Below are 13,079 nucleotides of genomic sequence, written 5' to 3' on the forward strand. Positions count from 1 at the left end.
TTGATTTCTTTCAGTGTTTCTTAAAGCCATAAAGTTGCCATTTGAAATGACTTTAGTTTTGTGCCATGTCTGTGATCTGCTTTTTTTCAACAACATTAAACAACTGAATGAACATCCTCCGAGCCCGGTGATTCCAGAATTTTTGCCGGGGGTTGTATTGCAACCCCCCAACCTACTGTCTCCTCCCCATACTGTAGAATGTAAGCCCCCAAGGGCAGGGTCCTCCTCCCTCTGTACCAGTCTATCACTGTTAGTTTACCACGGGCGCGGGCGCGCACTCAACCACGTCAGGATGCAGTATAACAGCACTTAGCTGGCCACTTCCGGGTACATGCCTCGCCGATCAGCTGTCCGCACTTTGGATCTTAAGGGGAGAGATGCATGCATATATATGCGTCTTGGGGCTCCATGAGGATAACACTTCTTGCCCTTGATAAAGCGGCCTGGGACACCGCGAAACGTACGTTGGGCTTCTCACCCTAATCACAACTTTTTTTCTCTTCCGTCTGTGCTGTGCTTCCTTGTCAGGTAATTATCCCTCTGGGTTAACATGACTTTGGTGTTTGGAGTTGGGCATAGAGCCTTATATTAAGAACATTGTTTCACCCCTATCCCTGTCTATTTATCAGCCAGTGGGATCATGATATATACACCTCTCTTGTATACATAGATGGCATTTTTGGTGTATCTGTGGTAGTAATAACCTGGCACTATATGTCATTACGCTCTCTGATGTATATGGCAGTAATACTTTGGCACTATATGGCGATGTTATGTGATATGTAATAATCTGGCATCATGTCCTTATTCTGTGTGATGAGCGGTAATATTGTGGCGATATTTTGCAGGCTGTATACTGGTAACTATTTCAGTAAAACATTTATTGTGTCAGCTATTTGCTTGCAGAACAGAATCCTATAAAAGAGGATCAGACGGAGCCCCGGGCCCCGCGGACAGAAGTGAGGGGCCCTGACAATGGCCACACATAGCTATGGTAGGATTGGTAAGCTTGTAAGCTCCTGCGGTTGGCTCCGGGCGCGGTTTACCGCCTCCCTCACCGCGACGCCTCTTTCTTCTTCAGCCTCTTTTCATGAGGTCAGTGATGAAACACACCAGGAGCGCAGAGAACAGGACGCACACCGCCGCGTGCGTGAAGACGTGCGGAGTCAACCTCTCCCGGAAAAAATCTACAGGAGAGAAATTCAGGAGATCAGGAAAATGTGCAACCAAAAAATATCACCATTGGTGAAAGAGAAGTCCACCCAACCCAAAGCGACTCCACCACCGTCTGTCCTGCTCCGTCCTCCGATCAGACCAGCAATGAAGACTCGATATCATGGCACATACTCCCCTCTGCCGCTCCGGCACCGTCTGTATCTGCTGTCAATGACATCAACACTGAGCAGCACATGCGCCTGACCATGAGCGTGAGGCCTCCACCTGCTTGGAGGCCAGCCTCATGGTATGTGAATATTATGTCGCCAGACTAGGTCTTACTTGCCGGCCAGTGGTTTCGTTAGTCAGCAGGACCAATGTCACGGGTGTGTCAGAGGTGACAGAAAGTCGCCCTGCAGTGGGTTGCAGGAGAACTCTATGTTTGACATTACAGACAGCTTCTTAGATAAGAGGCTGTCTTTAGGACCGAGCGGCTGCCTCTCTCTTGCTAATTAGCTCTCTGCCTGGGTGTATATATACCTGGTGTGTCTGAGAGGGAGTCGCCGGCTAGATTCATTTCTACTTGTGAAGGCTTAGCAGGAGCAGTACTTCATCCTCTCTGGAGCTTGAGGCCATGTGCAGATTTGGAGTTCATCTAAAGCTAAGCCATTTCCCCTGTTTTACCCACCCTTGGTGTCTATACACTGTGTTCCAAATTATTATGCAAATAATATTTTCTCAGATTTTCCCAAATTACCTATATGAATTGCAGTCATTGTAATTTTCCAGTCAAATAACTATTAGAGTACAATTGAAAGGTTTTTGTACAAACTGCCGATGATAACAGGATATTTTTAAAAAAAATAAAAAACTCAAACTGCACTCACAATGCATGTTCCACATTATTCTGCACAGCAGAGTTTTCAACCTTTTCATTTTAATAAAGAACAAAAAAATGTTCATTTGTGAAATTATAAGCATTAGCCGGTTATTACACACTGATGTTACATTTGCACATAGGACCGCTTGTTGGAAAGGAGCTTCTGAACTCTCTCGTCCATTGAATTTGTCAGGTTTTGGATGGTTTCTGCTTCAATTGTTTTGCATGAGGACAGAATACCCTCCCAGAGCTGTTGCTTAGATGTGAACTGCCTCCCGCCATCATAGACACTCCTTTTGATGATGCTCCAGAGGTTCTCAATGGGGTTGAGGTCAGGGGAGCATGGGTGCCACACCATAAGTTTGTCCCCTTTTATGCCCATAGCAGCCAGAGATGCAGATGTGTTATGTGCAGCATGAGACGGGGCATTATCATGCACCTAGAATAAAGTTTTGAGTTGAAAACTGTTTGATTTCAGTGTGTAATAACCTGCTAATGCTTATAATTTCAAAAATGACCATTTTTTTGTTCTTTATTAAAATGAAAAGGTTGAAAACTCTGCTGTGCATAATAATTTGGAACATGCATTTTGAGAGCAGTTTGAGTTTTTTATTTTTTTTATAAATATCCTGTTATCATCGGCAGTTTATACAAAAACCTTTCAATTGTACTCGAATAGTTATTTGACTGGAAAATTACAATGACTGCAATTCATAGAGGTAATGTGGGAAAATCTGAGAAAATATTATTGGCATAATAATTTGGAACACAATGTAGAGTTTAATGGAGGTTGACTAGTGCTCATCTCCTTCCTTCCCTAGCCGTAGCCATACGCCAGGGAGAGTAGGGCGAGGCGCGTGTGCGGCGATTGCTGAAGAGGCAATATAGGGACGGTAGTTGAGACAGGTTGACGCTAGACCACACTAGGAGATCTCCCCTTCCCCCTTTCCCTAGTGTCTGGGCTTCCTTTACCTTTTCCCTCTGTGTTGCACTAAGTTTTTCTCACACCTGGCGTGACAACCAATGGCCGGACAAGATTCAGCTCCCAATGGACATGCACTGGGCCCTATGTAATTTCCCATATACTGTAGCAGTTGCCTGATGCCAGTTATCGTGTTTCCTGGCCCTGGTGCACCCCGCCCGGCTCGTCTCCTACCACTCTGCTGTGTAACCCCCGGGATTTATATTTGGAACTGACTCTGGACAATTTAACCCCTTTTACTGCCTGCTGATTTTGCTGTTACGTGCGTCCCTCTGGTCTGGACCCGGCTATCCTGACTGATACTGACAATACCGCGCTGTGGTGATTGTTGACGTCAGAAATGTCCCGGAGGTTCTCTACCTTTTGAAACTTTGCCTTTTGTACGCGAATCCTCATCCTCGGAGGTGGTCTTGGGAATCCCTTGGTTATGAAAAGAAAATCCTCTAATTGGTTGGCATCACTGCTCATCAAACTGCGTACTACATACACCCCATGCATAACACCGTATGCTACACACACCCCGCTCATTAAACCGTACACTGCACACACCCCAGACATTACACCGTACACTGCACACACCCCGCTCATTACACCGTACACTGCACACACCCCAGACATTACACCGTACACTGCACACACCCCAGTCATTACACCATACGCTACACACACCCCAGTAATTACACCGTACATTAAACACACCCCACTCATTACACCATACACTACACACACCCCAGTCATTACACCGTACACTGCACACACCCCAGACATTACATCGTACACTACAAACACCCCAGTAATTACACCATACACTGCACACACCCCAGTCATTACACTGTACACTAAACACACCCCACTTATTACACCGTACACTACACACACCCCAGTCATTACACCGTACACTGCACACACCCCAGTCATTACACCGTACACTAAACACACCCCACTCATTACACCATACACTACACACACCCCGATCATTAAACCGTACACTGCACACATCCCAGACATTACACCGTACACTGCACACCCCCCGCTCATTACAACGTACACTGCACACACCCCAGTCATTACACCATACGCTACACACACCCCAGTAATTACACCGTACACTACACACACCCCAGTAATTACACCGTACACTGTACACATCCTGCTCATTACACCATACACTGCACACACCCTGCTCATTACACCGTACACTACACACACCCCAGTCATTACACCGTACACTGCACACACCCCACTCATTACACCGTACACTACATACACCCCAGTAATTACAGCGTACACTGCACACACCCCGCTCATTACACCGTACACTGCACACACCACGCTCATTACACCGTACACTGCACACATCCCGCTCATTACACCGTACACTGCACACACCCCACTCATTACACCGTACACTGCACACACCCCAGTCATTACACCGTACACTGCACACACCCCAGTAATTACACCGTACACTGCACACACCCCAGTCATTACACCATACGCTACACACACCCCAGTAATAACACCGTACACTACACACACCCCACTCACTACACCATACACTACACACACCCCAGTAATTACACCGTACACTAACACACCCCACTCATTACACCGTACACTACACACACCCCAGTAATTACACCGTACACTGCACACACCCCACTCATTACACTGTACACTACATACACCACAGTAAATACACCGTACACTGCACACACCCCGCTCATTACACCGTACACTGCACACACCACGCTCATTACACCGTACATTGCACACATCCCGCTCATTACACCGTACACTGCACACACCCCACTCATTACACCGTACACTGCACACACCCCAGTCATTACACCGTACACTGCACACACCCCAGTCATTACAACATACGCTACACACACCCCAGTAATTACACCGTACACTACACACACCCCACTCATTACACCGTACACTACACACACCCCAGTAATTACACCGTACACTGCACACATCCCACTCATTACACCATACACTACACACATCCCGCTCATTACACCGTACACTACACACACCCCAGTCATTACACCGAACACTGCACACACCCCACTCATTACACCGTACACTACATACACCCCAGTAATTACACCGTACACTGCACACACCCCACTCATTACACTGTACACTACATACACCGCAGTAATTACACCTTACACTACACACACCCCACTCATTACACCGTACACTACACACACCCCAGTAATTACACCGTACACTGCACACATCCCGCTCATTACACCATACACTACACACATCCCGCTCATTACACCGTACACTACACACATCCCAGTCATTACACAGTACACTGCACACACCCCACCGTACACTACATACACCCCAGTAATTACACGGTACACTGCACACACCCCACTCATTACACCGTACACTGCACACACCCCGCTCATTACACCGTACACTGCACACACCCCGCTCATTACACCGTACACTGCACACACCCCACTCATTGCACCGTACACTGCACACACCCCAGTCATTACACCGAACACTGCACACACCCCAGTCATTACACCGTACACTACACACAACCCACTCATTACACCGTACACTGTACACCCCCCCGCTCATTACACCATACACTGCACACAGCCCGCTCATTACACCATACACCACACACACCCCACTCATTACACCGTACACTACACACACCCCAGTCATTACACCGTACACTGCACACACCCCACTCATTACACCATACACTACATACACCCCAGTAATTACACTGTACACTGCACACACCCCACTCATTACACTGTACACTACATACACCGCAGTAATTACACCGTACACTGCACACACCCCGCTCATTACACCGTACACTACACACACCCCACTCATTACACCGTACACTACACACACCCCAGCCATTACACCGTACACTGCACACACCCCACTCATTACACCGTACACTACATACACCCCAGTAATTACACCATACACTGCACACACCCCACTCATTACACTGTACACTACATACACCGCAGTAATTACACTGTACACTGCACACACCCCGCTCATTACACCGTACACTGCACACACCCCACTCATTACACCATACACTGCACACACCCCAGTCATTACACCGAACACTGCACACACCCCAGTCATTACACCGTACACTACACACACCCCACTCATTACACCGTACACTGTACACACCCCCGCTCATTACACCATACACTGCACACAGCCCGCTCATTACACCGTACACTACACACACCCCACTCATTACACCGTACACTACACACACCCCAGTCATTACACCGTACACTGCACACACCCCACTCATTACACCGTACACTACACACACCCCACTCATTACACCGTACACTGTACACACCCCCGCTCATCACACCATACACTGCACACAGCCCGCTCATTACACCGTACACTACACACACCACACTCATTACACCGTACACTACACACACCCCAGTCATTACACCGTACACTGCACACACCCCACTCATTACACCGTACACTACACACAACCCAGTCATTACACCATACACTGCACACACACCAGTCATTACACCGTACACTACACACACCCCAGTCATTACACCGTACACTGCACACACCCCGCTCATTGCACCGTACACTGCACACACCCCGCTCATTACACCGTACACTGCACACACCCCGCTCATTACACCGTACACTGCACACACCCCGCTCATTACACTGTACATTGCACACACCCCACTCATTACACCATACACTGCACACACCCCAGTCATTACACCGAACACTGCACACACCCCAGTCATTACACCGTACACTACACACACCCCACTCATTACACCGTACACTGTACACACCCCCGCTCATTACACCATACACTGCACACAGCCCGCTCTTTACACCGTACACTACACACAACTCACTCATTACATCGTACACTACACACACCCCAGTCATTACACCGTACACTGCACACACCCCACCCATTACACCGTACACTACATACACCCCAGTAATTACACTGTACACTGCACACACCCCACTCATTACACTGTACACTACATACACCGCAGTAATTACACCGTACACTGCACACACCCCGCACATTACACCGTACACTGCACACACCCCACTCATTACACCGTACACTGCACACAACCCGCTCATTACACCGTACACTGCACACACCCCAGTCATTACACCGTACACTACACACACCCCAGTTATTACACCGTACACTACACACACCCCAGTCATTACACCGTACACTACACACACCCCAGTCATTACACCGTACACTGCACACACCCCAGTCATTACACCGTACACTACACACACCCCAGTCATTACACCGTACACTACACACACCCCAGTCATTACACCGTACACTGCACACACCCCAGTCATTACACCGTACACTACACACACCCCAGTCATTACACCGTACACTACACACACCCCAGTCATTACACTGTACACACCCCAGTCATTACACTGTACACTACACACACCCCAGTGATTACACCGTACACTGTACACACACCCGCTCATTACACCATACACTGCACACACCCCGCTCATTACACCGTACACTACACACACCCCACTCATTACACCGTACACTACACACACCCCAGTCATTACACCGTACATTGCACACACCCCACTCATTACACCATACACTACATACACCCCAGTAATTACACCATACACCGCACATACCCCACTCATTACACTGTACACTACATACACCGCAGTAATTACACCGTACACTGCACACACCCCGCTCATTACACCGTACACTGCACACACCCCGCTCATTACACTGTACACTGCACACACCCCGTTCATTACACCGTACACTGCACACACCCCGCTCATTACACTGTACACTGCACACACCCCAGTCATTACACCGAACACTGCACACACCCCAGTCATTACACCGTACACTACACACACCCCAGTCATTACACCGTACACTACACACACCCCAGTCATTACACCGTACACTGCACACACCCCAGTCATTACACCGTACACTACACACACCCCAGTCATTACACCGTACACTGAACACACCCCAGTCATTACACCGTACACTACACACACCCCAGTCATTACACCGCACACTACACACACCCCAGTCATTACACTGTACACACCCCAGTCATTACACCGTACACTACACACACCCCAGTCATTACACCGAACACTGCACACACCCCAGTCATTACACCGTACACTACACACACCCCACTCATTACACCGTACACTGCACACACCCCACTCATTGCACCGTACACTACACACACCCCACTCATTACACCATACACTACACACACCCCAGTCATTACACCAAACACTGCACACACCCCAGTCATTACATCGTACACTGCACACACCCCAGTCATTACACCGAACACTACACACGCCCCAGTAATTACACTGTACACTGCACACACGCTGCTCATTACACCGTACACTGCACACACCCCGCTCATTACACCGTACACTGCACAAACCCCGCTCATTACACCGTACACTGCACACACTCCAGTCATTACACCGTATGCTGCACACACCTCAGTCATTACACCGTACGCTGCACACACCCCAGTAATTACACCGTACACTACATACACCCCAGTCATTACACCGTATGCGGCACACACCCCAGTCATTGCACCATACACTGTGCACATCCCACATTACACCGTACACTACACACACCCCACTCATTACACCGTATGCTGCACAAACCGCACTCATTACACCATACACTACACACACCCAAGTCATTACACCACACACTATACGTACACCCTGCTGATTACACTCTACACTACATGTACACCCCACTCATTACACCCTACACTACACGTACACCCGGCTCATTACACTCTACACGTACACCCTGCTCATTACACCCTACACTAAACGTACACCCCGCTCATTATACCCTACACTACATGTACACCCCGCTCATTACATCCTACACTACATGAACATCCCAGTCATTACACTCTACACTACATGTACACCACAGTCATTACATTCTACATGTACAACCCACTCATTACACCCTACACTACATGTACACCCCGCTCATTACACCCTACACTACATGTACACCACAGTCATTACACTCTACACTACATGTACACCCCACTCATTACATTCTACATGTGCAACCCACTCATTACACCCTACACTACATGTACACCCCACTCATTACACTCTACAATACATGTACACCTCGCTCATTACACTCTACACTACTTGTACACCCCACTCATTACACTCTACACTACATGTACACCCCGCCCATTACACTCTACACTACATGCACATCCCACTCATTACACTCTACACTACATGTACACCTCGCTCATTACACTCTACAATACATGTACACCTCGCTCATTACACTCTACACTACATGTACACCCCACTCATTACACTCTACACTACATGTACACCCCACTCATTACACTCTACACTACATGTGCACCCCAGTCATTACACTCTACTCTACATGTACACCCTGCTCATTACACTCTACACTACATGTACACCCCGCCCATTACACTCTACACTACATGTACACCCCTCTTATTACACCCTACACTACATGTACACACCACTCATTACACTCTACACTACATGTACACCCCGCTCATTACACCCTACACTACATGTACACCCCACTCACTACACTCTACATGTACAACCCAGTCATTACACTCTACACTACATGTACAACCCGCTCATTACACTGTACACTACATGTACACCCCGCTCATTACACCCTACAATGCATGTACACCCCACTCACTACACTCTACATGTACACCCCGCTCATGATACCCTACACTACATGTACACCCCGCTCATTACCCTCTACACTACATGTACACCCCAGTCATTACACTCTACATGTACACCCCAGTCATTACACTCTACACTACATGTACACCCCGCTCATTACACTCTACACTACATGTACATCCCACTTATTACACTCTATATGTACACCCCACTCATTACACTCTACACTACAAGTACACCCTGCTCATTACACCCTACACAACATCTACACCCCGCTCATTACACTCTCCCCACTACATGTACACCCCACTCATTGCACCCTACACTACATGTACACCCCGCTAATTACAGTGTACACTACATGTACACCCCACTCATTACACTCTACACTACATGTACACCCCACTCATTACACTCTACACTACATGTACACCCCACTCATTACACCCTACACTACATGTACACCCCACTCATTACACTCTACACTACATGTACACCCCACTCATTACACTCTACACTACATGTACACCCCGCTCATTACACTCTACACGACATGTACACCCCGCTCATTATACCCTACACTACATGTACACCCCACTCATTACACTCTACACTACATGTACACCCCACTCATTACACCCTACACTACATGTACACCCCGCTCATTACACTCTACACTACATGTACACCCCACTCATTACACTCTACACTACATGTACACCCCGCTCATTACACTCTATACGTACACTCCACTCATTACACCCTACACTACACGTACACCCCGCTCATTATACTCTACGCGTACAACCCGCTCATTACACCCTACACTACACGTACACCCCGCTCATTACACTCTACACATACACCCTGCTCATTACACCCTACACTAAACGTACACCCGCTCATTACACCCTACACTACATGTACACCCCGCTCATTACACCCTACACTACATGAACACCCCAGCCATTACACTCTACACTACATGTACACCAGTCATTACACTCTACACTACATGTACACGCCACTCATTACACTCTACACTACATGTACACCCCGCTCATTACAGTGTACACTACATGTACACCCCACTCATTACACTCTACACTACATGTACACCCCACTCATTACACTCTACACTACATGTACACCCCACTCATTACACCCTACACTACATGTACACCCCACTCATTACACTCTACACTACATGTACACCCCACTCATTACACTCTACACTACATGTACATCCCGCTCATTACACTCTACACGACATGTACACCCCGCTCATTATACCCTACACTACATGTACACCCCACTCATTACACTCTACACTACATGTACACCCCACTCATTACACCCTACACTACATGTACACCCCGCTCATTACACTCTACACTACATGTACACCCCACTCATTACACTCTACACTACATGTACACCCCGCTCATTACACTCTATACGTACACTCCACTCATTACACCCTACACTACACATACACCCCGCTCATTATACTCTATGCGTACAACCCGCTCATTACACCCTACACTACACGTGCACCCCGCTCATTACACTCTACACGTACACGCTGCTCATTACACCCTACACTAAACGTACACCCGCTCATTACACCCTACACTACATGTACACCCCGCTCATTACACCCTACACTACATGAACACCCCAGTCATTACACTCTACACTACATGTACACCAGTCATTACACTCTACACTACATGTACACGCCACTCATTACACTCTACACTACATGTACACCCAACTCATTACACTCTACACTACATGTACACTCTAATGATTACATTCTACATGTACAACCCACTCATTACACTCTACACTAAATGTACACCCTGCTCATTACACCCTACACTACATGTACACCCCAGTCATTACACCCTACACTACATGTACACCCCGCTCATTACACTCTACACTACATGTACACCCCGCTCATTACACCCTACATTACATGTACACCCCAGTCATTATACTCTACACTACATGTACACCCTACTCATTACACTCTACACTACATGTACACCCCAGTCATTACACTCTACACTACATGTACACCCTGCTCATTACACCCTACACTACCTGTACACCCCGCTCACTACACTCTACACTACATGTACATCCCGCTCATTACACCCTACACTACATGTACACCCCGCTCATTACACTCTACACTACATGTACACCCCGCTCATTATACTGTACACTACATGTACACCCCGCTCATTACACCCTACAATTCATGTACACCCCACTCACTACACTCTACATGTACACCCCGCTCATTACACCCTACACTACATGTACACCCCGCTCATTACACTCTACACTACATGTACACCCCAGTCATAACACTCTACATGTACACCCCAGTCATTACACTCTACACTACATGTACACCCCGCTCATTACACTCTACACTACATGTACATCCCACTCATTTCACTCTACACTACATGTACACCCCGCTCATTACACTCTACAATACATGTAAAACCCACTCATTACACTCTACACTACATGTACACCCCGCTCATTACACCCTACACTACATGTACACCCTGCTCATTACACTCTACACTACATGTACACCCCAGTCATTACACTCTACACTACATGTACACCCCACTCATTACACTCTACACTATATGTACACCTCACTCATTACACCCTACACTACATGTACACCCCGCTCATTACACTCTACACTACATGTACACCCCGCTCATTACACCCTATATGTACACCCCGCTCATTACACTCTCCCCACTACATGTACACCCCACTCAATACACCCTACACTACATGTACACCCTGCTCATTACACTCTACACTACATGTACACCCCACTCATTACACTCTACACTACATGTACACCCCACTCATTACACTCTACACTACATGTACACCTCACTCATTACACCCTACACTACATGTACACCCCGCTCATTATACCTTACACTACATGTACACCCCGCTCATTACACTCTACACTACATGTACACCCCGCTCATTACACCCTATATGTACACCCCGCTCATTACACTCTATACGTACACCCCACTCATTACACCCTACACTACACGTACACCCCGCTCATTATACTCTACGAGTACAACCCGCTCATTACACCCTACACTACACCCCGCTCATTACACTCTACACGTACACCCTGCTCATTACACC

At 47.5% G+C, this 13,079-nt stretch overlaps 1 protein-coding gene across 2 annotated transcripts in view; it reads right to left on the reverse strand.

Moving 5' to 3' along the window:
• Positions 1 to 866: 866 nt before the first annotated feature.
• Positions 867 to 13,079, reverse strand: part of LOC141253133 (uncharacterized) — a 75,399-nt gene continuing 63,186 nt past the window's right edge. Inside the window, exons 4-5 of one of the 2 annotated variants that reach the window (XM_073670888.1) lie at positions 3,378 to 3,437; positions 867 to 1,187 (exon numbers count right to left, since the gene is read on the reverse strand). In XM_073670888.1, coding sequence (XP_073526989.1) covers positions 1,078 to 1,187; positions 3,378 to 3,437 — 170 coding nt within the window. In that variant the 3' untranslated portion in view covers positions 867 to 1,077. The remainder of the gene's footprint in view (positions 1,188 to 3,377; positions 3,438 to 13,079) is intronic. The other variant, XM_073670889.1, reaches the window with a different exon arrangement.

Source organism: Phyllobates terribilis, unplaced genomic scaffold, assembly GCF_046119375.1.
Source record: "Phyllobates terribilis strain yellow unplaced genomic scaffold, ASM4611937v1 Scaffold_2__4_contigs__length_985480577, whole genome shotgun sequence".
Taxonomy (NCBI): domain Eukaryota; kingdom Metazoa; phylum Chordata; class Amphibia; order Anura; family Dendrobatidae; genus Phyllobates; species Phyllobates terribilis.